This window comes from Cordyceps javanica, chromosome 2 (assembly GCF_051103115.1).
Source record: "Cordyceps javanica chromosome 2, complete sequence".
In the NCBI taxonomy this organism is placed as follows: domain Eukaryota; kingdom Fungi; phylum Ascomycota; class Sordariomycetes; order Hypocreales; family Cordycipitaceae; genus Cordyceps; species Cordyceps javanica.
The window spans coordinates 2,026,833-2,053,626 of record NC_139296.1 but is presented as its reverse complement, the minus strand read 5'-3'; the positions used below and the strand labels follow the sequence as shown (position 1 = coordinate 2,053,626).

Below are 26,794 nucleotides of genomic sequence, written 5' to 3'. Positions count from 1 at the left end.
TGCGCGTGCAAGTTGGAACGTGTCACAAGGAGGCAAGTGTTTGGATGTAGCACTACGTGAATTTGGTATCTGCTGGTTGAAAACGCAGCTGTTGTCGATATGCGGTCCTGAACCGTCACTGAGATTACGACAGTCCTAGTCTGCTTCTCCATTGCATAGGTCGCTTGCGTCCAATCCGTCGGCTGATGGCACTCATCAGCCGGTCTTGGCACTGTTGACCAATTCCGAGTATCACGTTCAATATTTTGCCATCAGTGTTGCAGATGTGATTTTGTTTGTATTGACAAAGGACACCGGACGCCGTGTGAAGTCGTTGCGCCTCGTTGCATGTCTAGTCATTATGCAGACTGCTCAGCTATGCGGCCGACCCGACAAAATCCAACGTCTTCTCTGCTATCGTAGCATCTTTTTCAGAAGACGGTTCCGCCATGCCAAACTTCATTTTCTCAACTCCCATCAATTCGTAATATGTTTAAGAGCCGGGGTTGGGGTTCATCTAATCTCCGAGTCAGTATTCGTAGCGACAAAGAATCCTTGATTCATCGAGATGTCCGGTCGTGCTAACCTTGCGCTTGCCGCCAGTCAGGGTGACGTTGACGAAACGGCGGGTGTACTTGAGGCGCTTGAGGGCACGACCCTTGGGGGTCTTGGCCTTCTCCTGAGGCTCAACCTGTGATGGAATTTTGGTCAGCAATCGATCGTGGTGGTTCGGTCGGAGCGATGCATCGTACTTTGGGGGTCTGAGACTTGACCTTGCCTAGAAATGAGTTAGAAAATGTGAAAAATTGGCACAATGATGATTTCTGCGACGTACCGGCACGGGCGAGCGATCCGTGAACTTTACCCATGGTGATTGATTAGTTTGGCGATACCTGTGGTTGATGAGACTAGGCACACTGGGTTTTTCTGGATTTTGGTAAATGGTTGTGGGTGGGAGGCGACACTCACGTGAGTCACAGTCCCGCCACTGCCCTGCCGAAAAAGCTGGGCTCCGCTTTTTGTCTGCTTAGTCATCAGTACTAGCCTGTGGTCTTGGGTCCACTTCGATTTTCCGCCAGACCGGTTGCAAGACCATTTGATTTCACCTACGATACTCGGTGACTGGGCAAACGTCGCTACCAGAAAAATGATGAATTAGATCTTGGATTACGATGCTATGATTTCTGCACCTGCATCTTTCTTCTATGTAATCTGCCAATATATAAATACATGAGAAACTTGCCACTCATTCAATGAGCGACGTGGTATAACGAAAGAGGTATGACTTCTGGAGGGGCTTTTAAAAGATGGATGATATGATGCTAGAGATCTTGCTCGAGACACGACTGCCAATGGTCGTCTTGGATGCGGCAGTAAAAATACTGCGACTTGTCTCTTCGGATTTTCTGCGGGCCTGCATCTCCGAAACGAACTTGGGCCATGTGTTGGTGAGAACCAGGTACTTGATGTGCTTCTGAACTGTGTCGAAAACGGCCGCGTCAAATAAAGCCGGGATATCACCCGTATACTGCGCATAGGCCGAGGTGTCGTCTGTTTCGGAGCCACTACGACCAAGATGCATAGGACCTTCGAAGTCGAATGGTGTGGCCGGGTTGACTTTGGCCGCGCCACGTAGAATGCGAGCAGGCTTCTCGAAGATACTTTCCATCTTCTTCAAGTCCGCTGAGGCTAGGTTCAAGGGGAACTCAGCGTCTAGCGGGCTGATGAAGTCAGTATAAATCTCCAGAGCAGCATTGTAAACCTCAATGTTCTGTTCATCGGTTGGCTTGCCAGCCGGCCATGACCTCTTCCAGCGATCAGCGCGAGTGAGGAATGCAACATTCTCGCCGGAAAAGTCATTGAGTGCGGAAAACTCCAGAAGGGGTGCAGGGTTTTCTGTCAGGACATGCTCAAGCGCCTTCATAGTGATGACGCGGTCGCCATTTTCACTATCGGTGAAGTCCATGACCTTGCCCTTCTCGGCCACGCTGAGGGAGGAGAGTTTCCACTCGGCAGTGGCGGACGACTTCAGCGTCGAAGTTTGGGATTGAGTCTCCCACTTCGAGTTTGTATCGGCCGCCCATTTGTTCAGCATCCACAGTCGGATGACCTGTGCTGCGGGAACGAAAACAGTGAAAATCTCAAACATCATGATGGACAGATGGATCCACTGGCTTTGAGAAAAGTACATGTTGACTTTGTCAAAGGCAGGAACATAAGATGCAATCAGAAACATGGGCGTGGCGTGAAGACTGGGGGACATTAGCCGGGAACATTCAAAGAGGTTTTCTTGATGCTCACCTGGAAAGACAACAACCTATGGTTTGAGTACGCCAGCCCAGCGTATCACGGATACCCCAGGCTCTGTAGATAAGGACAGGTGCAACCTGCGCAGTGTCAGCATAGTGTAATTATGCTTCAGTTAAGCTTTACTTACAATCCATGTCCAGATGAATTGCCAAACTAGAGAAGGCCACCACTCCCAGCCGCGGCCTAGCTCAGCGACCTGCGCAGGTAGTGTAGTGCTCTTCATTTCAGTGCCAGATAAACCGTACGTAGGATGATATTTCTTGACAGCAAACCAGCAAGCCACTGTCAGGAGAACCTATCAAACTGTTAACACTATACGATGTTGGAATTGTATGAGTGGATGATACCTGAATGACCATGCCAACACTGATAAGGGACATGACACGCTTCGTGTAGCCCATGTTTCTCAAGCGGCACAGCCACGAAGTGCTAGCCCCGTTGCACCCACGGCCTTTCAAACGCAGAGCTGGGTGAGTGAACTGCTTCTGAAGTTTGGCGATGTGCAGGAATCGTAGGTTGGAGGCGTGGAAAAGAGCGATTCCCAAAGGGAAGTAGATGCCCATGAAGAAGAATTGAATATCGTAGGCCAGTACAAGGGGCATGGTGTGCGCTATGGGATAGGTAATCTGAGCGAGGATCCAGTAAGAATGAAGGAGAATAATAGCACCAAAGGAAAGAGGCAGGCCGCGAATCTTGAGAATAGGGCTCTTGCGGTTGATCCAGCAGAAGATCATGCCGCTGAATACCAGTGTTGTCCATGCTGCAGCCCATGTGATGTAAAAGATGCCCAAACTGTCCCAGATGGGAGGGGAGGTTGGCAAGTTGTAAACCGTGATACCGGGTGGAAGCTGATCCATGTTGACGTTATTGTAGAAGGCTGTAGGGCGGCAGATGGAAGACAACGTGGGAAACGGGCATCAGAGTCTGCACAAGACCTGGAAACCAGCCACAATATATATCCAAGAGGCATAGATGGGTTGAGTAACCTTCCTTCTCGTTCTGGCCCTAGCCTCATTATTTGTTTTTTCATCTCGGGTGCAGCAGTGTTCCCAATCTATGGGCAGGCTAGTATATGCAGGTAGTGTACGGATACGGATTGACGGAGTACTGTGAAGGAGTGGACGGTGGACTGCTCGGATTCTTGACGGCTAAGACAATTTGCTTCTCCGACCCCAAAAACTGGACGGTCCAAGAGCGCTAACAAGTAAGACAGCATCACTTGTTGCTTGGTTTGCCACTGTCACCTGTAGTACACATCTTGGCCTGTGCTCACTTACACGCTCAAGGCAAGGAGTACATCAGATGAGCTCCACGCCTAGCGACTAGTTATTATACCGGAAAATGATTGACATTGAGGATGATGGCTGTACAAAGCAATGTTGTTCGCAAGCCGCAAAGGAAGTACTATATACCGTTACTTGGATGATCAGGAAAAAGCAACTGTCGCCTAGCCTAGCCCGCGTGCGTAAAGACACATCTCTCGCCACCACTGGAGCCAGGCATTTCATGCTTTTTTCTGCGGATGCACGTTGCGTTTCCGGAGAAGGTTGCAGAGTCTTGATTGTGGTTGGATTGCAATGCAAGCCCGCACAGACTTGGGAAAACAGGCCGAGTTTTACCAAGAAAAAAAAAGTGCTATTCGACCGCGCGTGGCGAAACGGCGTGGCAACGCATCGTGGCACCAACCGTCCCAACGAACGCTAACAAAAGTTAGCACGAAAGCCTGTATTAACTAGGCGTCATAAGGGTAAGGAATCTTGTTACTTGGAGTTGGTCCTTTGTCGGCTCTCGTGTTGGTGGTGTTGGAAGATGGTGGGCAAAAAACGTGCATGCTATCAAGCAGTCTCGGAACCCAGGATTACTCAAAATTGGGAATGTCGTAGATGTGAATGAGCCCAATGGCCGAGCGATGAACTAAAATGAGCCGGATAGAGTGTGTTCCGAATAAACAATCCGCTCCCTTTCGGGGTGTCTGAACGCAAAATGTCTCACTACAGCGGCTGCTGATCCTGGTAACCGGGAGTGCTTCCCATTGTATTAAATTGTTTATCCAGACCCCTCCGACGATTGAGAAAAAAAGCAATACCGGGGGCGTCACCAGCCAGCTTCCAACTAAGTTTTCTTGGTCTGCCAGTCAAGTCTGCGTTGCTCTTTGCCCCTCTCAAGTTTCCTCAAATTGCGATTGTCTATTTCTCACTTCCATTCAGCGTCTTGGCGTCCTCTTTTCAGAGCTTGTTTCATTGAACGGATTGGCAGCTTGGTTCACTGTCCAAGCATCTCCGATTTATGACGGGATGTCTCGCTCACTGTCACGATGATATAGATCCTGCGAGTCACGTACATCAATGACCTCCTTTGTGTCTAAGACCCTCTCAGTGGCCGAGAATTTTTTTTTTTTCCCCCTCCAGTCAAGCATGCGGCTCAAACTGAATCTAGTCGGCGAATGGAGGTCGACGATCCTCCCGGACCTGAAGTGTTCCGGGGCAACAGAGGTTGCGGCTAAGGGCCTTATTTCTTTTGGCAGTGTCGACTGAATCGCCACGGTGTATAGAAAAAGTGCGTGCCTGGGGATATTTATTGCTCTGGCTACGGTGCCAGCTGAAAGCCGTAGGTGGCCATGGCCGTTTCATCGCATGCAGTTCGTTTGGCCAATCGCCCATCAGACAGTGCATCTCATATCACGCTACTGCACTGGCTGCACAACTAAGCACATCAACGAACCAGCGGACACACGAGAGTGGGATACATCATACAACTGACCAGAAAGAAGCAAGTCCTGCGGGTGGCTCGGGCCCTGCATCTGAATTACTTATTCGACGGGCCCATTCTGTCATGATACGCTGTGCTATTACCTCAAAGTGTTCATTCAATGTCTCACGCTGATGGGGAGAAGGCCGCTGGCATAAACCTCGAAAACATCGATTTGCCACACCGTCGTTCGTCTGATTAAACCTTTTGCTCGCTTTCTCGTCTTTCGGTTTTGCCAATCGTGAGGCGTGAGCACCGCCACAGTCACCCGGAGAGTTTACAGTGGATGGGCCAAACAGAAACCTCGCCTGTGTTGTGTAGAATGTAGGTGATATATATGCTAGCTATTTGGGCCACAGTTGTTCGGCACTCGTGCAACCTCTTCATATGCTTTCGGCAACAGTGGCCGGTTGGTAGGTTTTTTTTTTCTTTCTTTCTAGAAACTATCCTGATACCTTCCTTACATAATGGTAGTTTTCAGGAAACACAGTCTGTGATCAATTATCACATCAAGGTTCTGTCTTGTGAGTAAACATTTAGGCAGCTTATTCGAAGTCTGCTCCATTTTCGATGCCCCTTCTTATTGAAAAGTCGCCGAGTTTGTCTTGTGCTGTACGAGAAAATATAGTGTCGGTAGCTCTAGGAAGATGTGGTGCATTATTTCGCTAATTTCGCTACTTGCTCGAGTTGCGGCCAAAGTCTTGTACAGTAGCGGAAGAGTGGATTTAAAGGCTTCATGGTGCTCACTGTAAAGGCAAATGGAGAGAGTCAGCATTAACACATACATCGAACAAGAGTGCCACTTGTCCTTTTTTTCACCATAATATTATCTAGATCGGCCGCTTTGGCCGCACACTACTGATAGCAACGAGGCGTTGTACAAGGCTCCCAAGGTTGATGAGCCTTTCATCACTGTCAACATCTACACCAGCTACTCCACCAACGCCACCCCTTCACGACGGCGCGGTTGGGGTCGCTCCCATATCCAGAGCCCAGGTCAAAGGGTAAGTTCAACGGCCAGCTGCCGCCCAACATCTCGGCCGAGACGGAACCCCTGCTGCCTCGGTCCAACGGTCGCGATACTGTAACGAACCACAACATGTCCACGACACAGCTCCGCGGCTCACTGACAGTTCGTGGATTCATGAAACGAGAACAAGACAAAAATACTGTCTCTCCCAAAGGCATTACAATGTATGCCAATAACACTCTTCGCGCATTCGGTACCGCGCAAGTGCCATGTGTAAATAGACAACAGTTATGTTGCTGAGATGGCGCGACCCCCAGCGCCATGGAGACTGGCAAAGGAGAGTACGACTGGGTAAACTCGGCGCACTTTTTGGTCGAGCGGCAGGCGACCTTTGCAACTGGCCAGGCTGAATTGCAGATATCCGAGGTGAAGGCGACGCTAAGACGTATTTCGTACTGTCATGTAGTGATATAATTTCTGCACTACTTACGTTCCGCTGACAAAATTCAACGGCTACAGCCGTTCTTTGGGCACCAAAGTCCCGGCTCAAAGATATCCTGTTATGTATATCATTGCTGAGCCGGTCGCCTTGCTGCGCCCTGCGGAAGGTGGGTACCACACGAGTTCATGAGGGCGCGGCCAATATATACTCAGTAATGGTACAGCAAAACCGGGTCAATGCTTCCTTTAAGATGTTAGTAGCCAGTTAAAGTAAAGGAATGAGTTGGCGTATTGAGTCGACTTGCGTGTAGCACAAGCTTGATATTGTTGTGATGGCTTTTGATGCCTGGCGAGCATCACCGCCCTCAAAGCGACGTCAATGACGTCCCTCTTGTTACCTTAGTAGTCAGCTAGGTAAAGTCTCCGAATCGCCCCAGGGCACATTCCAAGGTGCGCTCTGCGTAACATCATGCGGAGCGCCAGACAGCTGGTGCCTCGCTGTGCCACTCAAGCATTATCAGGCACTCTGACTTTTCTGGTGGTGCAGCAGGTGCGTGCACGTCTATTACACTGGCACACGAGCCAAGCATGGGCGGGTGCGGGGAAGTAAGTGTAAATATCAAAGGCAAACATGGTGGCAGTGCATTTATACAGAATCCTCCTCCGTCTAAGCCATTTGTGTATGACAAGCAACGTTTTATGTGCTGACCGAATCACGCGTCGACGTTGAACACCAATGACACAGTATCATGAAAGGAATCTCGACTGTCAGGCAGAATTTGGTGAGCACACATAATTTTCAACGTCATTTTCTTGTTTAGCATCATTTCGTGTTACGATTCACTGCGCACGACGGCGACATTACATGGCGAAGCCTGATGCACCCCCACTTTTGAAAGACTCATATAAAGACCAACAAATCCCCGCGGTGTTGACCTCAGAACAGCACATCTACCACTCCAACATCGATTCAAACACTTGTGTCTTTTCATCAAACCACCTTTTTGCAAAAATGGCTCAAGAATCACACCATACTGCTAAACCTAAAGCCAGCGGCAAGATCGATACCACGAAGTGGGAGCAACTGTGGCCACAATTCGGCGTCTCTACCTTCATTCCGAATGCAGACGGCTTGATCCTGGCTGGCAGACGCAAAGGAAGCCATGGAGCGGGTAAGTAATAGTACAGTGCGGCATCATTCGGTGGGCCACAAGAAGCTAACATGAATGTTGCGACAAGGCACATGGCAGATTCCCAGCGGCAAGACGGAACTGGCTGAGGAGCTGTCTACATGCGCTGAGCGAGAGCCAAAGGAAGAGACGAACCTGACTTGCCACCACGTCAAGACCTTTGCATATACGAATGACATCTTTTTGGACGACAAGAAGCACTTTCTCACTTGCTTTGCTCTGTGCAAGATGGAGGACCCCCACGCGGTGCCCAAGGTAAGTCTGGGATCGCTTGCAGACATTTTCCAAAGGCTGTTGCTAATTTCTTCTTCTTCTTCTTCTTTCCGTTCAGGTCATGGAGCCGGAGAAGGCCGAGGATTGGGCATGGTGGAAGTTAGAGGACTTGTGGGCAGGCCGCGTCAAGGGCACCAGAGTTCGAAACTCCAATGACCCCACGGATAAGCGCGACGGGGAGCTCTTCCTCCCCCTGTTTAATCTTTTCAACCAGGTCGGGAGTCTCGAGGAGCTGAAGGAGATGCTTCAGCTAAAGTAATCTTCCTCCCCCTGAACAATCTTTTCAACCAGGTCGGGAGTCTCGAGAAGCTGAAGGAGGGGCTTCAGTAAAGGGACGGAACATCAAGAACCTTTCAACAAGGTGATTGTCAGTGTCACTGACCTGAATGGAGCGCTCCATTAGCATGCACAAGCATCGATGATTTATGTTTAGATGGCTTTTATTACAGAATGACTCAGTATCGCTCATTATGATCTAATTGTTACACGTGCTGCCATTACACCTCAGCCTGGCCGAGGCATCCATCCACCGTCTGTCATGATATAGGGAGAGTTTCGCGTGCAACGAACGAGCCTCTTTACTCGTAATTGCGCTTGACGGAGACTTTGACGCATGTAGGGTTCTGGGGCGGGGCCTTTCCGTAGACCCAGCTGAGGGTCTTGTAGCGGTAGGAGGTATAGTAGGAGTCGCAAATGTACCAATTCTCAATGGGTTTCGGCTCCCCGGCCTCAATGGGGACCTTGGTGTCGTCGACGCCGGATAAGAGGGCGAGCTTGTCGTCGGTGAACTGGACGTACTGGCCGCCATTGGGGCCGGGATAGAAGACAGCCTGGGCCACGTTGGAGGAAGGATCGTTGACCAGGTGCATGGCCGAGTCGACAGGGAGGTCTGTTGAGAAGAAGAGTTGGCGAGCTCGTTAGCTTTTTTTTCTTCTTTTTTTGCTGATTCCGGTGCCGGGCTGGCTGATTCTTATAAAAGTATACGTACTGGAAGGCAGTAGCCAGGTCAGGAGGCCGTTGTTGGGATCCTGCTCGCTGGTGGAGTTGAGATGCATGGTGACGGGACGGGTGGTGAGACAGAGGCTCTCGATGGCGGCGCCGGAGTGGCAGGCGCCAATGTACTGGCCGTTGACAGTGGCGTCGTCGGACGTGAGCTGGATGTTGAAGGGCTTGGACTGGATATCCTGGGCGGCGACGGCCATGGCAGAGGCCAGGATGGAGGTGGCGACCGCAGCAGTCTTCATGTTGAGCATGTGTGGGTGTGGTGGTGGTGGCGGCGATGGGTTCTTAGAGGGATCGAGTTGGAGTAATGCCAAGTAGTTCAAGGTAGAAGGAGTTGCAAGAGGATTTGATTAATGGTCAAGACGAGGGAGACGATGATGGTTGGCGGTCGACAATCAAGGGCGAGCCTCGGTCTATAAGTACTTGTGAATGCAAAGTTTGTCTGTTAGTTGGACAAGGCAAGGAACCATGAGCAGGGTGCACCGCGTTTGTTGCCCCTCCGCCTCAATCGGCCCCAGCTTGGCGGCCACAAGTACACCACGGCTTTGGAGATGTGACGTAAATATCGCAAGGGTTTCTGCGCCATGCTTTTCCGGGCAGCCCTGCAGAGATGCCAATACGAGAAAGAAGGCCGGGTTGGGTTGGGGGGCAACTAGCTCTATGGCCTGATGACGTCCAGGCTAGTGCACTACTGGGTACTTTGTGTGGTGGGAAACCGTACGGGAGGTTTGCCTCCCCCACTGTAGATCGCTTTCGTAGCGTCGGCGCGGCGATCGGGCTTCGCAGGGTCTCTTCTCGCCTTTGCTCTCTATATCGCACGAGGCACCGGGGCTACGGCGTCACCAGAGTATTAGAGTATCCATGACCATGAACCATCTCTTAAACAGACACACAATCTCATTCCATTTTATTCCGGTCTCGACTCCCTTTTTTGATTCTTCTTTCCTTCTTTGCATCTACGTATTGTTTTGGTCGCCCACTGAGTAAGGTAATAATATGAGGTCAGCAGTCTGGGATCGCCACAGGCGCGAGGGCCAAGGCGATGCGCTAGACTAGTTAGGGGAAGCCACAGCGAGCATGGCGCTGAAATGCGAGCCCCTTCCAGTCGCTTTTATAAGGTTCGGCTCAGCCGTGGGGTTTCTCGTATTCACCCACCTCACCCACCTGTCAAGAGCCCTACCCAGTTGCCAGTAGAGCGCTATAAGGCGTCATACGAAGTGCACTGAGCACCGTAGCAATACCCGTAGCGGGCGATCGGGGTACCCGCGCTGGGGCGGGTTTCCACTAAATGCCTCCCGGGAAAACCACCGAGCCACTATCTGCCTATGCCATTGAACCGCTGAGGCCACTGGCCACACCCGCTCAGCACCCCATTTTAATGACCACCGCTGGCCAGGTGCCCGCTGGAGTTGGTGCGGAGCCCCAGCCCTAGTCACTGCACCATCATCATTTCTTGCCGCAACCTTCAACTATCTCGGCCCAGCAACCAGCTCAACAATGCCATATCCTACTTCCATCATCTCCATCACACGACGCTAATGATGCAACCGAACCGCACTAGGACCGCTGAAATTCATCTCCATTGCCGTCATGGTGTCTTGGCATATGGCAGTTCCCGGCATTATTACTATTTTGTCCTGGAGCACTCCCGCTTGTCAACAAAAAGAAGAAAAAGAACACCTACTCGCCCATATGCCCGGGTAGCAATCCATGATGCAGCCTGCTGCCGATAGTTCCATACCCTTGCCATCTCGTATGCATTACCCGCCGCTCCCTTTGCGCTTCGTGGGAGCCTAGATATTTCACTTCTTAACTATCAGTACTCAGTGCCTGTCACCGCACCACCGGCTGTAGTCCGCTTGCCAATCCGGGCCAACACCCCGAATACTGCCTTGTCTGCTTGTCAACGTAACAACTGCAACCTGGCGCTCCTAAAGGATTCGCACGTCGGAATAGGGCAGCGATTTTCCCCACCGTTTCGTATAACTACGGATTGGCAAGCAGGCTTGTCTCACCTGCTTACTGTTGCTGGTATACCGGATGCCTACTCCGTATTGCCTGCCCTCTGCTCAAGCCTCTCACCAGTCAGGCTCCATTGTCAGCACAAAGGATACCGAGACATGTCGCTCGATAGACAATGTATTCGGAATTCCACAGTCTCTCATTTTTAAGGCTACCTAACTGCCCCTCAGCCTCTGTCTCAGCCGAGACAGCCTTCTCTCTCTCTCTCCTTGTCTCTTTTTTTTTTTTTTTAGCTGCTCTGGGTTGTATCCCAGATCACATTGCCAGATCCATCCTTGATCTGGATCCACGGCGCCTTGTTCAGCACCACCATCGTGCTCCCGCGACCTCCCGTATTCGAGCTCCATTGCAGTGCATTGTTGTAATACGTGCCCAGGCTCCCGTCAGCGCCGAATCGCAGCCGGCATCCACTCGGCTTGCCGCAGCCTTGGCTGAGCGTATGTCCGCTCGCCCACACCGGCTGCCCGCCCTTCAGGACCACGACGTTGTTGTCACCCTGATACTGCGCAGTCACTCCATGCAGGTCTGCAAACGGGCCGGAATCTGACACTATGTCAAGCTGGCCCTTTTGAAAAGTCTTGGTGTCGGAAAGAGGAAGGCTGCTGCACAGAAAATTGGTCATGTTACCGCTGGACCCTACAAACTCGGGTTGCAGATTCTTGTATCCAGTCACTCCCGCTGGAAAGTAGACAAAGTTTGCATTCTGCTCAAACACTTGCTGGATTGTGTTTACACAGTGTGATGCGTCAGAGAAACTCGACTTGGGCTGAGTGACGCCTGACGCATCGTTTCCGGTAACCTGTCTACGAGTTAGTCCCAGTGACACTGTTCTCGAACCCTAAAAGAACACACCGTGATACCACCAGTCCATCCATTGGCCGCAATCGGGAACACAACATGTCCAATGATGCTGTTGCCGGTAATCTCTGCCGGTCCATGCAGAGCAGACGGGTCGTTGAAGGACCACACGTTTGCCCCGATGCCGATGCCAAGGTTGAAAATCTTTTTGCCTTGAATTTTGTTGTTCATCACCTTGACGCCAGAGTAGCTGCCCTGATACTGGCCGTCAACCATGTTGATAGCACCGAAGCCAAGGTATTCGGGGGATGAGATGATGGTGTTATTGTTGATCGTACTTCCTGGCGAGCCGAAAATCACAATGCCGCCATCTGTAGGGCCGTTGATCTGTAAGCCATCAGTACCCTGTTGAATTATTATCCTGACGAGAGCTTCGCACCGTGTTGCCCTGTATCAGAGAATCGGTGCAGTCGAGTGAGATGCCGTCCGCCCACAGACCTTGACCCTGGTCATTGTAACCTGATTGACCACAGGGGCCGATGTCATTGTTCACGATAGTGGCCTGCTTACACGGACTATCGTCATTGCCCGAACCGATAACGTGCAGGCAGCTCCAGCCGCGGGGATTCCTGGACGCCACATTGGATACAATCTGTCCTGTCGATTGGCCACCAATCTCAATGTTAGCGCCACCCGTCTGGTTAAAGCCTGCCCCTCCACGATTGCCGTCCAGCTGGACGTTCTTGATCTTGATCCTGTTGAAGCGACCCGCGATCAGCGTGCTGGCGGCACTGCCCGGGTCGATCTGGATCGTCGCCCGCGTGCTACCGGTCGGGTAATTTTGCGTCGAGATCTCTTGGTTATCCGCCGTGAACGCGATCTGATCGCTAATCTTGATCAAAGAATTCTCGCACAGCTGCACCACGGCACCCTCGCCGCCGGCCCGCAGCGCATTGTTGATGGTACTATGGTCACCGGAGGAAATGCAGCCGGCCGACGCGACCGCGGGCAAGACCCCGATAAAAGCTGTGATTTTCACCATTGTGCTATGACTCTCTAGAAGAAACGAATTTAGGAGAATAACAAAGATAACAAATGTCTTTACGAGCTCTATTTGCAGGCTGATAAACCTTTAGCTTACGCTCCGGCCTTATGGAATTCTCGGCCGTAAGCACAGCGTTACCGGGCACACTGTAAGTCACTGTAGCATCCGGAAATCTAGTCGTTCATTTGCCACCAATGAGCATGAATCTAGCTGCCGCGCCGCCTTGGTACAACAATATGTAGAAGGCGCGGCCAAGCTGAGTGAAAGGATAGATGTCTCATCGAGATGACTAGATCTCTACTATGTTGGCATGCAACAAAAGCTTCTGCGGCACGAATAAGAGACGAAAATCAGGAAGCCAAGAGAGTAAGTGCAATAGAACAGAACGAAAGAAAGAAACCTAGGTCAACAGAGAAGAAACTTATCTAAATACTTAAAACTACCAAGATTATTTAAGATATCCGGATATGTATTTCGGCTTTTGTAACGACGAAGCTGTTGTTTGACCCTCGTAATGCCTGTGTGCCCTTCGACTAACTAGTTACCGGCTGACGGCGTTCTATATAGAACCATGCCACAAACAACTTGTAGTAGCATTACCCCGTCACAAGTACCAGAAGCTTTCTTAACGCCTCATCAGATTGCAAAAGGCAGCTTGCAAGCGGGTGGCCGACGTGATATGTAGAAACTGTGCAGTAGTGGTTTTGCGCCGGGTCTTGGTGGATGAGAAGAGGCGTCTGTGTACATTCAATAGAAGCCCGAACCAAATGTACAGTGCCAAGACACATCTTACACAGAGACAAGAATTTATAAAATGTAAAGGGGAAAAACTATAGCAGTGGTGTGAGTATGTAAACGGACAGAAGGCAGAGGCCACCGGGATTCTGTTGCCCCTCTCATATAGGAAATATAAAATAGTGAATGAGGAACCGCCGCCGTTATACCTCAAGCACAAATAGATCAGGGCAACCGGTCTGTGATGAAATACATAGGGTAGTGCTTTTGTTCTTCACTCAACGACATAATGTCGGGTAGTACAGCCCTCTGCCTCTACTGCTGCCAACAATGTGGCTGCACGCACCTGCTTCTCCGGCTACGAAGTCGGCATCCAATTCCGTTTGCAGACCCCTCCGGCCTGAACGCGAGCCTATTTCCGCGATTCATCGAGAAGCTGGTTTCGTACTACCATGCGCACGGCATCGAGGTCGGCTCACACGCAGCAACTGAGCCTAAGAGTCAGTGTTTGGGAGTCCAGCCGAAGCGAGCGAAGGAACCTTGCAAGTACATGTTCCCCAGTGATTACGTTGTAGATTCTGCCGCGTCAAGGAACTACTCGCTGGTATCAAGCTTGCTAGTCAAAACGCCGAGAATAGCAGTTTGTCTTGCAAGTTGGGTGTGGTCGGAGGCGTAAAGGGATATCACTTCTCAACCCCCCCCACCCCCCCCCCCTGCCCTTTTTCTATTTTCTATGCCTAGAAATGGCTGTTAGAAGAGAGCTATCTCGGCTACCATTGTCGCTGCGTTTCGAATGACCCACCGCTTCTATTGTGCGTCGAAGCGTGGTTCCCAAAGTAGCAGTTCTGATGAGAAAGACTTGAGACTTTGCCTTTTTCGGTAATTGGACTGAGAAATTAGTTGCCGAGAATCGGCGTGCCTGTACTGATAGCACCAACAACCTTTCCCCACACGCGACACAAAGAACAATCTCCAGTCGTCACTTTGCCAAGACCGCCATCGCTACCAGTTGGCTGATGGTCACGCTTCTCACCATTATGCCCATTTTTGGTAAAAAAACAGAACTTTCTGAAGTCGTCATAAGAATATAGAGATTGAAACATTAGCACTATATAAAGACGGTCAGTGCTCGTCTCTTACGGCGGGATCAATAGACAATAATTTTACCTATCAATTCTACGCAAAAGCATCGTGATATCCAAAATGACATGCTTTGCAGAGCACCACGCGGGCGAGCCTTTCCCCACTGAGGCTGGCAAAGAACTCACCACAGTCTACGCGAACGATCCCAGCATCACCCCAGAAGCTCTCGAGGCCATTCTGGAAAGAGACGGTGCCGTGATTGTGAAGAACCTTGTGCCCAAGGAGCTTTGCCACCAAATCCGGGCCGACCTCAAGTCATCATTCGATACTGATCGGATGGACCCGTCCGGCTTCTTCCCCACGACGACAAAGCGGGCATACAGCATCCTGGCCAAGTCTGACGCTTGCGCTGAGCTCGCCGTCAATCCGCTTTTTCTCGGGGTAGCGAACCAGATGCTCACGAGCCGCTACACATACTGGGAGGGCCAGAAGCAGCTCCATGTAGTCGGCAAGCCGCAAATCACAACCTTGGTTGGCTTTCGCGTCGAGCCCGGCGGCTCACAGCAGTCGATGCATAGAGACGACGCTGATTACCATACCCGCAACTGCGACATGCCAGTCATGATGGGCTGTGTTACGGTAAGTAGCATCGTTCTGAGCGCCCTCAGATGATTCTGACAGGTGGCCACAGGCATTGACGAAGACAACACGGGAGAATGGCGCCACGATCATTATCCCCAAAAGCCATCTATGGGGCCCTGATCGTTGCCCCCTGGATGAGGAGGCAATTCCAGCCGAGTTGGAAATTGGCGACGCCGCCATCTTCTTGGGCAATGTCTACCATGCCGGAGGCGCCAATATCACAACCAATGAGGCCCGCGAGACGATTGGTCTGTTCATGTGCAAGGGCACGCTTCGGCAGGAGGAGAACCAATACCTGGAGTTACCTCCCGAGGTAGCAAAAGAACGTAATTTCTCGCCGCAGTTGTTGCGGCTTCTAGGATATGGGATCCTCCCGCCAGCATTAGGTTTGTATCAGTATCAGGACCCAATGAAGGTCATTTTCGGCGTCAATGATGCCGAAACGGTGAATAAATAAAAAGATTGTCCTAAATTAGGAGATCAAGTAGCGTTTGAATCGTTCGTGATCGATTATATGACCAGGATCCGGAACCCTTTCAATTGCAAGTCCTGGGCTAGGAATCTCCAGTCTGCCTGGTTTCCGGACCAGAATGCATTCAGAAATCCCAAGACTCCTTCATAATGACGAAAGTTGGTGGCAGCAAGAACGTTTCCAAGAAGTTCACGAACTGTTTGTTGCCGCCGGGCATCCCCCCAGCACTCCGTCCCGGCAACGAAAATGGGCCAAGGCAGGTTCTGAATGCAAATGCCAGGATACTGAAAGCAGAGGAGTTGCTCGAAAAGCTTGGTCACAGTAGGTTTCCAGTCCGAGTTATCGGTGGTAGCATAGCCGAGGCAGCGGTAGGAATACAACACGGCAGCATAATGGTAAACATCTACCAGACGAATAAAGTCTTGGCGCATCGCGGCTTTCTCGATTCCAAGGCGTCCAGCTGCAAGTAGAGAGGCGCCTCTAGCTTGCGTGAACTTTAACCGAATAGAATCAGGTGAAAGGTCAACGCCATTAAGCAGGACACTCACCTCCTCTGGCATTGGTAATGGAAATCTTGAGGCGAGAGTAACTTGGTGTAGATACGTGAGATAGTCGGCGAACAAGACATTTTTGGACCCTGGGGTTGGCACGATAGTATTCCGGATATCCTCCAAATTGAAGGAGGTTGTTGATACCAAGACATCGTAAATAGCGAGCTGATTTCGAAGAAAAGCAAAGAGTCCATCATTGTAGCCTTTTTTCGCGCCAAACACGTTGACCAAGGTTCTGGCTGCCAGTCTGTGTCCTTCGGCTGCAGACGCCTGAGAGTTGGACATTTCATAGCAGGCTATCATGAGGATGCATGTCAGCATCCACTCTGCGTCTGCAATGTCTGCTTGGCTGTCAAGCTCAGCTCCGTTAGTCAGCCTACTCGTCATGTCTTGCACGCGAGCATAGATCATGCCGAGGCAGGCATCACGCGCTGCTTCGGGAAACAGCTCCATGGTATGCTGGAAGCGAGAAGACCCGTGGTGCGAGGCAAATGCAGCCACCGCAAGCCTGAGGCCAGGTGTGTTCTTCACTCGCGGCAGCACTGTCCGCCTGTAGGCGTTTTCTGCAGAGTCAACCCAAACCATCAGACCAGCCAGGTTCTTGTCGTAGTATTCGATCAACTGAGGCAGCGAATTTCTCAGAGTCGTCTGGAGCATATCAGGCGCAGAAACAGGCAGCAACTGCACCCTCTCCGGTGGTACTGTAGCCGAGCCTGCTTGCGCCGTGTTCGACTTTTGCTTGGCGAACGGCGATCGGCCTTTGAGCTTGCCTCGAAACGCCGCGCCATCAGCCCATCGCAGTCGTGGTCCATAGCCTGGGCACTCAAGACCCTTTTTCTCACACTTGAAGCAAGTTGGGCGGCTACCATCACAGCGGATGCGCCGTTTGGTGCATGTGCTGCAACCTGGGACGGCTGTTAGCGGGGTGTCAGAGGAAGTGGGAGTTGAGGGCATCATACTCTTGACTGGCGCTAGGGCATCGTTCTTATCCATGCTTCATAGATGCCAGAAGGAAAGAACCGGCTTGCACGTCGCGGCGATATTGCAGCTGGGAGATCAACGTAGAGATATTTGTTGCATAGCCGTGTTAGAGTTCAGACCCTGATGAAAGGTTGAAACTCGCATGCGCCATCGTTAGCGCCGTTGCTTCTTGGCCACCCACCGTTACCACCACCACACTATGAGGCCCCAATACAGTCAGGTTATCAAGCCGATTGGTTGAAGTGAAGCGGGTTCGGAAAGTGATTTCATGGTCTTCGATTCTTGCATTGAATTAGTTTCAATCTTCTACCATGTGCAGAAGGTCATCACGCCTGATTCGATGACTGACCGGGGTTTCGTGCCAGCAGTTCCCCTGTAATCGACGAGTCATGAGCCATCCTCAGTGCCTCTTAGCCGCTGCAAGCGGTAATTGGAGTTTACAAACTACCTAAGTGTTCATTGGAACAAACCCTGCACATGTTGCTCCGGCATCAACTGTAAGAATGGTGCCAGTGATCCACCGCGCTTCGTTTCCGGCAAGAAATCGAACAGCACTGGCAACATCCCAAGCGTTGCCTTCGGTCCGCAGTATGCTGCGGTTACGTCGTGCCTCTCGCATTTCTTGCGACATGCCGCTGCCTGCATTGTACACCATGGGAGTGTATACCATTCCTGAAACTTGATAAGTGAATGTAGCGGCGTGCGTGGAGGACGACTTACCTGGGCATACACAGTTGACTCTTATGCCATCTTGGCCATGATGGGCTGCCATCGCCCGCGTCATATTGACTACAGCGCCCTTGCTTGTGGGATACAGTAAACTCGGTGTTCCACCCTGTAGGCCAGCAACAGAGCCCATGTTGACGATGCTTCCTCTGATGCTGCCGTCGCCGGGCGCATTCTTCAGCATGACAGGAATCGCATGCTTGGCCATTAGCATCATGCTCGTCACATTGACTTCTAGACCTTCAGACCATGCTGATACGTCGACAATCTCCGCGGTCCCGGACGGTCCCAGTATTCCAACATTGTTCACCAAAATGTCAAGACGGCCGTATTCTGCAACGGCCTTGGAGACACACTGGGAGCAGTCTGCATCCAAAGCGACATCTGCCCGGAAAGCGATTGCGGAGCCGCCTCCTTGCTCCTGTATCATCTCAACGGTTTTTTGAGCCAGACTTACATCACGTTCGACACATATTACAGAGGCTCCGTCCTCGGCGAGGAGCAAGGCAATCGCTCTGCCGTTGCCTAGATCATCGCCCGCGGCTCCGGCACCGGTGACTATGGCGACTTTCCCGGCAAGAGTTCGAACCGGTCTAGGTGGCAAGTTTGAGAGCGACATCTCAAAGGGTATTGTGTGTGCGTGAAACAGACGGATGTAAAGCTGATGTATACTTATGAGCTTGATGAGCACTGTATGAAGTTGCTTGGTGCAAGCATGCGGGGTGTCTCAGTTCGGCGGGGGTGCCGCCGGGCACTCCAACGACCGACATTTTTCATTCCAAACCAATGGTGCGAGCCGGACTCTCTGACGTTGGCAGCAACTCGTGGTTCCCAATTCCATCGCCCAGATTCCTAATGAGGAATAGCCGAGCGACGGATATTAGAATCTGCTATCTTCAAGATGATCGGCCACGGGGAAAGACTAAGATCAGGTGTTGCAAGTTATTGAACAGCGTCCCGACTTACATGACCTAGCCCAAAGCTTTAGCAGGCTTCGAGCTGCTTTTAGCAGTCTTATGTTAGCTCACTTTCCACTACTAGCGTGAGCTCAATCGCGCAATCTTTGGAATCTTACGGGGTTGCGTGACCAAAAGGATTAAACAGGGTATTATTCGCAAAATAAGATTGAGGTTCTTTTTTGCATCCCGAGCACCATTCAAGCATTATGTAGTGTCAATTCTACATAAAAACGTGGTACAGCAGTAAAATACCCAAGGTACATATCGACCACGCACGACCAGCGGCGCGGGGCGATAAGATAACGCAGTGGCCCCATAAAAAAATCGGTTGCGCCAAAGTTGGAAAAAGTCCATCAGACAGCGACGGTCATCTCTTCTATACGTCGTCGTTTATATGCAAGATTGGCCGTCATGTCTAGACGTGCAGTATCTCCAGCGGCCTCTGAGCCTGAGTTGGACATTTTTGGGTCCATTTACCCAGGTGATGAAACCAACGGCAAGCAAAATGGAGCTGCCGATGCCGACGCCGACTTCGACTTTGACGGTCTGATGAACGGCCATGACCAAGACGGTGATGACGACGACGAAGCATTTATCGCGCTGAAGCAAGCTGCTTCCTTTAGAAAAGCTTCGAATCTAAAGGGTCGCACCGTCAAGAAGGGTGGTGGTTTCCAAGCCATGGGTAAGACGCCGTACCGTCTTCCTCTGAACTCTCAACTGACCAGACCGCCTTGCAGGACTGAACGCGAATCTTCTTAAAGCGATTGCTAGAAAAGGTTTCTCGGTCCCGACGCCTATTCAGCGAAAAACAATCCCGCTAGTCCTCGACAGAAAAGATGTCGTTGGCATGGCCAGAACGGGTTCTGGAAAGACGGCCGCCTTCGTCATTCCCATGATTGAGCGTCTGCGCGCGCACAGCGCAAAGTTTGGATCGCGCGCCCTCATCATGTCACCTTCGCGTGAGCTGGCCATCCAGACACTCAAAGTCGTCAAGGAACTCTCCAAAGGCACCGACCTAAAGGCCGTCCTTCTTGTTGGTGGTGACAGCCTGGAAGAGCAATTTGGCTTCATGGCGGCAAACCCCGATATTGTCATTGCTACGCCCGGTCGGTTCTTGCACTTGAAGGTCGAGATGAATCTTGATCTATCTTCTATCAAGTACGTCGTCTTCGATGAAGCCGATCGCCTCTTCGAAATGGGCTTCGCTGCCCAGCTCACCGAAATTCTTCACGCCCTCCCGCTCTCAAGACAAACACTACTCTTCTCCGCCACGCTACCAACGTCCCTCGTCGAATTTGCTCGAGCTGGTCTTCAGGACCCGAGCCTTGTGCGTCTCGATGCCGACACCAAGGTCTCACCAGATCTGGAGAGCGCATACTTCAGTATCAAAGGAGACGAAAAGGAGGGTTCGCTGCTACACATCTTGCATGATGTCATCAAAGTACCTGTTGGCAAACCGGAAGGCCCTGACGGCTCTGAACAGGGTTCAAAAAAGCGCAAGAGAGGACCTGATGGTCCCGCTCGACCAACCGAACACTCTACCATTGTCTTTACAGCCACAAAACATCACGTCGAATATCTGGCCAATCTGCTGCAATGGGCCGGTTTTGCCGTCTCTCACGTCTACGGATCTCTCGATCAAACCGCCAGGCGCATTCAAGTTGAGGACTTTCGTCATGGCAAGACTAATATTCTAGTAGTCACCGATGTTGCTGCCAGAGGTATCGATATTCCCGTCCTGGCCAACGTCATCAACTACGACTTCCCCTCACAACCCAAGGTCTTTGTTCACCGCGTCGGCCGTACTGCTCGCGCAGGTCAACGTGGTTGGAGTTATAGTCTGGTTCGTGATACGGACGCCCCTTACTTGCTCGACCTACAACTATTTCTCGGCAAGCAGCTTGTAATTGGACAGGAGAAGGAGAAGCCGTCTTACGCCGACGATGTGGTCGTCGGCTCCTTGGAAAGAAACACGCTGGAAGAGCATGTCGAATGGTTCAATCGAGTAATACACGACAACGACGATATCAGTGCCCTTCAGAAGGTCTCTGTCAAGGCAGAGAGACTGTACTTGAAGACAAGAAACTCTGCATCTAGCCAAAGCGCCAAGAGAGCCCGTGAGGTTGTTGCTTCTGGGGCTTGGGTCCAGCTGCATCCATTATTCGGCAATGACATTGATCATGACGAAAAGGCACGAGCAGAAATGATGGCAAAAATTAGCGGCTTCAGACCTAACGAAACTATTTTCGAAATTAGCCGCAGCGACAAGGCTTCCAACGAAGCTGCAGATGTAATGAAACAATTACGCAAGAGGATTACCCCCCGTAGGAGACAAGAAGCCGAGACCGAGGAAGAAGTTGATGACGATGAATTGGGCGCACCAGCAATGGATGACTCTGACGATGTCATGGACGACGACGACGCTGGCCTCGATGTTCCAGAGTCCGACTCAGATGACGGTCTGGAGGTCACCGTTTCGAATGCCGGCAAATCCAAAAAGGACAGGGATGACTGGCGCGACTCTGACATATTCATGTCTTACACGCCACGTACGACAAACGTGGCCGAGGAGCGCGGGTACGGCGTCCACTCTGGGGGTGCCGGATCCAGCTTCGTCGAGGCCGCCCGTGACGTGACCATGGATCTTGGCAATGACGAGTCGGCCAAGTCGTTTGGCGAGGCCAACAAGCAGCGTCTACGGTGGGACAAGAAGTCTAAGAAGTACGTGGCGCGGCAGAACGATGAGGACGGCTCCAAGGGCGCCAAGATGGTGACGGGCGAGAGCGGCGTCAAGATCGCGGCGTCGTTCCAGAGCGGCCGCTACGATAGGTGGCGCAAAGCGCACCGCATGGGCCGCACGCAGCGCGTCGGCGAGGATGAGAAGGCTAGCGCCGCGTCCCTGCTGCCCCAGGGCGTGCGCTACAAGCACAAGCAGGAGAAGGCACCCAAGGCCGCCGACAAGTACCGCGACGACTTCAAGGTTCGCAAGAAGCGCGTCGACGAGGCCCGCGAGAAGCGGGTTGGCCGCTTCCGGGACGGCGCCGGGAGCAAGAAGGAGCTCAAGGGCGTGCACGACATCCGCAAGGCCCGCGAGGAGAAGCAGAAGCGAAAGGAGAAGAATGCCCGGCCGATGCGAAAGCGATCTTAGGTGTAATATTCCATCCCTTCATAAAAGACTGGCGTTAATAAAAGCATATGTCCCATTATTTTGAATACCACCAGCTCTGCTCAAATTTACTTCATCCCATGTCCGAAGTGTACGCTCAGGAACTATTATGAGCTGAAACGGGTCAAGCTACGAATATTGTACCACTTTCGCCGTGGAATAATCATGGGTACTGGTCACAAAACCGAGGACCGAGAAATACAAGAATAATGACAATTATGAGAATCATGAGAAATCAAGATATTGAAAAAAAAAAAGAAGACAAAAGATTGATCAATAGAATTAGAGAAAAACTCGAAACCAGTAGCGAAACGACGGTCTGCAATGAGAGAGAATGTCTACTGGTAACCATAGGCGTGTGTATACGGCGTTGAAGGTAGTCAGTTTTTTTCTGACGTTGTTGGTGCTGCCGAGATTATCGACAACAACTAAAGCGCAACATTGGCGTGTGAACATGGCATCCTCGTTCTACAAGGCTAGTCGACCCGAGGAGTTACTGTAGCATTACGTAGTACTATTTCCAAAGGAAAGAAAATGTGTTCGTCTAGATTGTCGCCATTGTCGCCATCGATGTTATTGTTACCGCCACGGATGGAGACGGCAGCATGGGGGGGTTCTAGTGACTGATAGCGGGGGCTGAAGATCATCACTGACCTGGTGTTCAAGATATAGTTTACAATATCTCCACCACTTTCATCAATCAAAGGCACTTTGGCCGAGTGGTTATGGCGCTGCGTTCAGGAAGACCTGTTCAACGTTTCGCAGTGGAGCAATCCGCGTGGGTTCGAGTCCCACAGGTGTCATTTTTTGCCTGTTTTCTTTTTTGCCCGTCATTGTGGGTGCGAGAAGGCTAGCTTATAATAAAGAGTGGTTCAAGCAAATGTTGCAATTATTGCAAGTAAGCCTCCGCATTCCCTCTTTTCTCAGATATCTTTTCGTTCTTATTTTGATCATCCAATTATTGTCCATCTATATCATTCATCGAAAATTGCTACCTTTTCCCTTTCGCTGAATTCCTTAGAATTTCCATGTCCAGGACCATCTCTTTTTGTTCGTCTTCCATGAGCACTCGATTTCAATGTGCAAACGTTCTTAAAGACCCGGTCCCAAGATGTTTAACACCCGTGCCCCAAATTACAGAGCAGTCTCGCATTCCTGTTTGAGGATTCTTTATCCGTACATTATTCGCCCCTTCATTCTATATATAACTTTCTAGTGCGTTTCAAGGGTACATTACCAATTTACCGACGACCGTGGTCTCGATGTGCCGTGCACACCATAATACAGGCGCCTGAGAATGATAAGGTCCTTGACATTGTTTGGTAGGAAGGCAGCAAAGGCATCATGCTGGGTAGAGGTAAACTTCTTTTTCTCTCGATAATTCCCGCTTGCTTTAACACAGTATAGACCAAGGAGATGGCAACGTCAAGTACCGTCTCTGCCCACCACTTTTCAGCGGCCGATAGATACCCTGTCGTTGCCGACGTTCGGTTCGGAGCTAGACGTGCCGGCAGCACAACACATAGTTAAATAGATCATGGTGAGGGCTAACCTCATGAGAAGCGAAACCTACTTCAGCTTCTCAACGAGATGCGCGGCGTTCAACCCACCTTTCTTACAACCAGTCGGGGGGCAGGTTCTGCTCCAACCCACGTGCTTCTGTGAAACAAACGCCTCAACTTGCATGGACATCAATGAGTTCAATAGCCCTTGGCGGCAGTTGCGGCACATGTTTCTACTTACTTATTGAATACTATGCAACCGCATACAGACAAATTGATACTCCACAGTAACCGGTCCCTCGTCAAGGGTAGGTCGGTCCGTCGTCAATGTACGAGCTAATCCACCCGGGCCGACCAACGACTCGTAGCAGATTTTTCCTGTGCACATCCTACTCAGTACAGATTACGAAACATTGTGCTGCAAGTGATTTCTGCCAGTGAGTTCGGCCACGCCGCGCCATGGTTCGATGCTGAAGAGTATTTCTGTCGCCAGTGGGGCGCGTTGTCCCGGACAGTCTCAGTCCATTGTCAATGATGTGGCCAGATACACATGGCATCGCCAGTGTCCAAAAAATCCTCCAACAACCTCCTCTGATAAAACACAGCACAGCAAAGTATCAGTATGCATAACATAGCTCATTGGCATCATCTCCTCTACTCTCAGCGTCACTTTCAGCATCCGCGGAGTTGTTCACTGGTGGACCCTTTCTACTTCACATGCAAGTAAACGGCCGCACGACCCAGTGACGTCACCATTACACTTGTAAGACGAAAATTTCGGTGACGACACCACGCAACCCATCGCGACTATTAAGTTGGCGACATCCGCCGCCGGCTGCTTCGCGCAGTCGCGTGACCGACTCTCTGTATAGGAAATAGATCCAAACTCTGGGAAAATGGCACCCGAAACCCCGAAACCGAGAGGCGACACGCAAGAACTCCGCGATTCTGCCGTGAAGCCAAACAAGACGTTGCGAGAACGATTCTTACACCGTCTACCACACTATACAGGCCCTTATAGCGTCGGATACATGGATATCGAAGTACCTGCTCGGAATCCGCGGCCAATATCTAGCTTAAAAAGAAATGGAAAGCCCGTTTTACGCATGGACACAGTCCTCATGGGTGTTTACTACCCGGGTGATTTACGAAAGGAGGCTCAAAGCAAAGATGGTCTCAAGGGCATGCACCGCGTAGACTGGATGCCGCGGCCCAGACTGGCCACCGCCAAGGGATACGCCAAGTTCCTAAACATACCCGAGATGCCCGTCACTGGCTACCTGGCTTGCACAACCCTCTTCACCAAGCTGCCAGCCTTTCGAAACGCCAAGCTGGCATCTTTTTGGCCTGACACAGTCCTTCAAGAGCCCGGGCCCGATGGAGAGCGAGCAAGACAAGATCAGGGTGGCCACAAGCGGCCTAAATTTCCAGTCATCATCTTCAGCCATGGCTTGGGCGGTTCTCGTCTTTGCTACAGCGCCATCTGCGGAGAGCTTGCAAGCTTTGGATTCATCGTTGTCGCTCTAGAACACAGAGATGGAAGCGGTGCCAGAACTCATGTCAGCTTGCCAGAAGATATCGACCCTGCGGAGATCGAGTCGTCGACAGCCAAAATCTATAGCAATGATGATACGGATAAAGACACTGGCGGCAAAAAGGTGCGTGGCCGCGGCAAAAAAGGCGTGAACCCATACTACGTCGTCGATTACATCCTACCCAAAGACAACGCCCAGGATACGTCGCCGCACAACCCGCAGGGCGTGGATCATGTCTTGAGATCCGCCCAGATTGAGCTTCGCCAAGAAGAGATCAAGGAAGCGTACCACATTATCAGTCTCATCAATGACGGAAAGGGAGAACTGGTTGCCAAGATGAACCTGCGTAAAAAGGGAAACATTGGGTCCAGCTCTATGGGCCTCACTGGGATTCAGTGGGAGGACTGGAAGGACAGCATGTTTCTCAATACTGTCTCCATGATGGGGCATTCATTCGGCGGAGCGACGACGGTGCAGCTATGTCGGGATGACTCGCTTACTTGGCTTGCCTCGGGGTTGATTCTGGATGCTTGGGGTCAGGCCACGCCTCCCGGTGGCGACAAACCGTCGAATAGCGTTGGCAAGCCCATCATTGCAATCTCATCCGAGGCTTTCATGCACTGGAAAGAGAACTACGACCGCGTCGTGTCGTTCTGCAACGAGGCGCGTGATTCTGGCGCTCTCTGTTGGATGCTCACAATTGCGGGCTCAACACACCTCGCAATGACAGACTTTGCGGTCCTGTACCCTGTCTGGATGAGTCTCTTCATGAAGTCTCTCGTGAGCCCCAGTCGAGCATTCTACCTCACCATTGTCGCGTCGCTCGAGTTCCTGGAGGCGACGCTGCCACCGGAGCAGACCAAGTTCCGCACGTGGAGCAACGAGCGCCTTCTCTGCACGCAAGAGCCCGTCAGCGACCCGGACGAGGCGCTCAAGACGGACCACGCCCCCGACGACAAGTGGGTGGCGGTACGGCTCAAGATTCCCAACGAATTTTCGACGAGGATGAAGAGCCTATGGCGCAAGATCCGGAGGGCCATCTTGTGCATGGTCCGAGACGACCTGTCGGAGACGGAAAGGGGCATTGGCAATCTTGCTGCGAGCCCAGAAATCTGGATGCACTTTAGCCCGGCAGAGTCTGATGTCCAAGCGCACCGCCGGCGATTCCTCAAAGCCTAGTTGAGGTCATATTTGGGTCTTGTTGCCTGTGTCCTGTTGTTTGATTTTCCTAAAATGTCTACTTTTACAGCATTGGGTCTTTTTTCTTTTTTTGCACACTTTCCCCGGCATCCTACTTTTTGCAATCTTTACCGTCAACCAGTCAACCAGTTATTGTCTTTGTTTAGAGTCATATGCATTTAGCAGTAGCGCGGAGTCTTGAGCGCTGTAAGAATATTTAGCAAGCAGGGCTCATGTTCTTGGGCCACATTATTTCTATTCTTCTTTTTTGTTCCCTCTTCGAAAAGGTTTTTCTTTGTCCGAGTTCCACCTTGCGAGCATTAGTGAATATCTATAAGGAGCCCAAAGGTTGGAAAAGTAGGCCAGTAGGTTCGCCATCCTCTGTAGCATCTCCATTATTCGGACACGTTCTTGCGCAAGAATAGTAGGCTTTCAGAGAGGTTTTCTATACTACCATGTTGAAAAATACAATACTGCAAATACAG

The 26,794-nt window shown here is 51.2% G+C and overlaps 10 protein-coding genes and 1 non-coding gene across 11 annotated transcripts; 5 read left to right on the top strand and 6 right to left on the bottom strand.

The window, feature by feature from the left end:
• Positions 1-472: 472 nt before the first annotated feature.
• On the bottom strand, positions 473-848 carry V2A60_003112 (40S ribosomal protein eS30; the record flags this gene model as incomplete). The annotated part of the gene is made up of 4 exons (XM_083254453.1): positions 473-496; positions 566-670; positions 732-757; positions 815-848. 4 exons carry the CDS (start codon positions 846-848, stop codon positions 473-475), a joined length of 189 nt encoding a protein of 62 aa, XP_083110579.1.
• Positions 849-1,279: 431 nt separating this feature from the next.
• On the bottom strand, positions 1,280-3,146 carry V2A60_003111 (uncharacterized protein; the record flags this gene model as incomplete). The annotated part of the gene is made up of 4 exons (XM_083254452.1): positions 1,280-2,231; positions 2,281-2,366; positions 2,417-2,584; positions 2,637-3,146. 4 exons carry the CDS (start codon positions 3,144-3,146, stop codon positions 1,280-1,282), a joined length of 1,716 nt encoding a protein of 571 aa, XP_083110578.1.
• Positions 3,147-7,460: 4,314 nt separating this feature from the next.
• Positions 7,461-8,170, top strand: V2A60_003110 (NUDIX hydrolase domain-like protein; the record flags this gene model as incomplete). The annotated part of the gene is made up of 3 exons (XM_083254451.1): positions 7,461-7,620; positions 7,688-7,893; positions 7,970-8,170. 3 exons carry the CDS (start codon positions 7,461-7,463, stop codon positions 8,168-8,170), a joined length of 567 nt encoding a protein of 188 aa, XP_083110577.1.
• Positions 8,171-8,489: 319 nt separating this feature from the next.
• Positions 8,490-9,155, bottom strand: V2A60_003109 (uncharacterized protein; the record flags this gene model as incomplete). Its single annotated transcript, XM_083254450.1, has 2 exons — positions 8,490-8,800; positions 8,900-9,155. The coding sequence occupies 2 exons, from the start codon at positions 9,153-9,155 to the stop codon at positions 8,490-8,492; spliced, it is 567 nt and encodes a 188-aa protein (XP_083110576.1).
• Positions 9,156-11,164: 2,009 nt separating this feature from the next.
• V2A60_003108 (uncharacterized protein) lies at positions 11,165-12,775 on the bottom strand (the record flags this gene model as incomplete). The annotated part of the gene is made up of 3 exons (XM_083254449.1): positions 11,165-11,734; positions 11,788-12,120; positions 12,173-12,775. 3 exons carry the CDS (start codon positions 12,773-12,775, stop codon positions 11,165-11,167), a joined length of 1,506 nt encoding a protein of 501 aa, XP_083110575.1.
• A 1,941-nt stretch (positions 12,776-14,716) lies between these two features.
• Positions 14,717-15,695, top strand: V2A60_003107 (phytanoyl-CoA dioxygenase family protein; the record flags this gene model as incomplete). Its single annotated transcript, XM_083254448.1, has 2 exons — positions 14,717-15,235; positions 15,288-15,695. The coding sequence occupies 2 exons, from the start codon at positions 14,717-14,719 to the stop codon at positions 15,693-15,695; spliced, it is 927 nt and encodes a 308-aa protein (XP_083110574.1).
• A 53-nt stretch (positions 15,696-15,748) lies between these two features.
• V2A60_003106 (transcription factor domain-containing protein) lies at positions 15,749-17,254 on the bottom strand (the record flags this gene model as incomplete). Its single annotated transcript, XM_083254447.1, has 2 exons — positions 15,749-17,166; positions 17,221-17,254. The coding sequence occupies 2 exons, from the start codon at positions 17,252-17,254 to the stop codon at positions 15,749-15,751; spliced, it is 1,452 nt and encodes a 483-aa protein (XP_083110573.1).
• A 436-nt stretch (positions 17,255-17,690) lies between these two features.
• On the bottom strand, positions 17,691-18,587 carry V2A60_003105 (SDR family NAD(P)-dependent oxidoreductase; the record flags this gene model as incomplete). The annotated part of the gene is made up of 2 exons (XM_083254446.1): positions 17,691-17,914; positions 17,963-18,587. 2 exons carry the CDS (start codon positions 18,585-18,587, stop codon positions 17,691-17,693), a joined length of 849 nt encoding a protein of 282 aa, XP_083110572.1.
• A 751-nt stretch (positions 18,588-19,338) lies between these two features.
• V2A60_003104 (ATP-dependent RNA helicase DBP10) lies at positions 19,339-22,075 on the top strand (the record flags this gene model as incomplete). Its single annotated transcript, XM_083254445.1, has 2 exons — positions 19,339-19,609; positions 19,665-22,075. The coding sequence occupies 2 exons, from the start codon at positions 19,339-19,341 to the stop codon at positions 22,073-22,075; spliced, it is 2,682 nt and encodes an 893-aa protein (XP_083110571.1).
• Positions 22,076-22,798: 723 nt separating this feature from the next.
• Positions 22,799-22,896, top strand: V2A60_003103. Its single transcript has one exon. It is a non-coding gene; the product is annotated as a tRNA-Leu (tRNA).
• A 1,595-nt stretch (positions 22,897-24,491) lies between these two features.
• Positions 24,492-26,309, top strand: V2A60_003102 (uncharacterized protein; the record flags this gene model as incomplete). The annotated part of the gene is made up of 1 exon (XM_083254444.1): positions 24,492-26,309. The coding sequence occupies one exon, from the start codon at positions 24,492-24,494 to the stop codon at positions 26,307-26,309; it is 1,818 nt and encodes a 605-aa protein (XP_083110570.1).
• Positions 26,310-26,794: the final 485 nt, after the last annotated feature.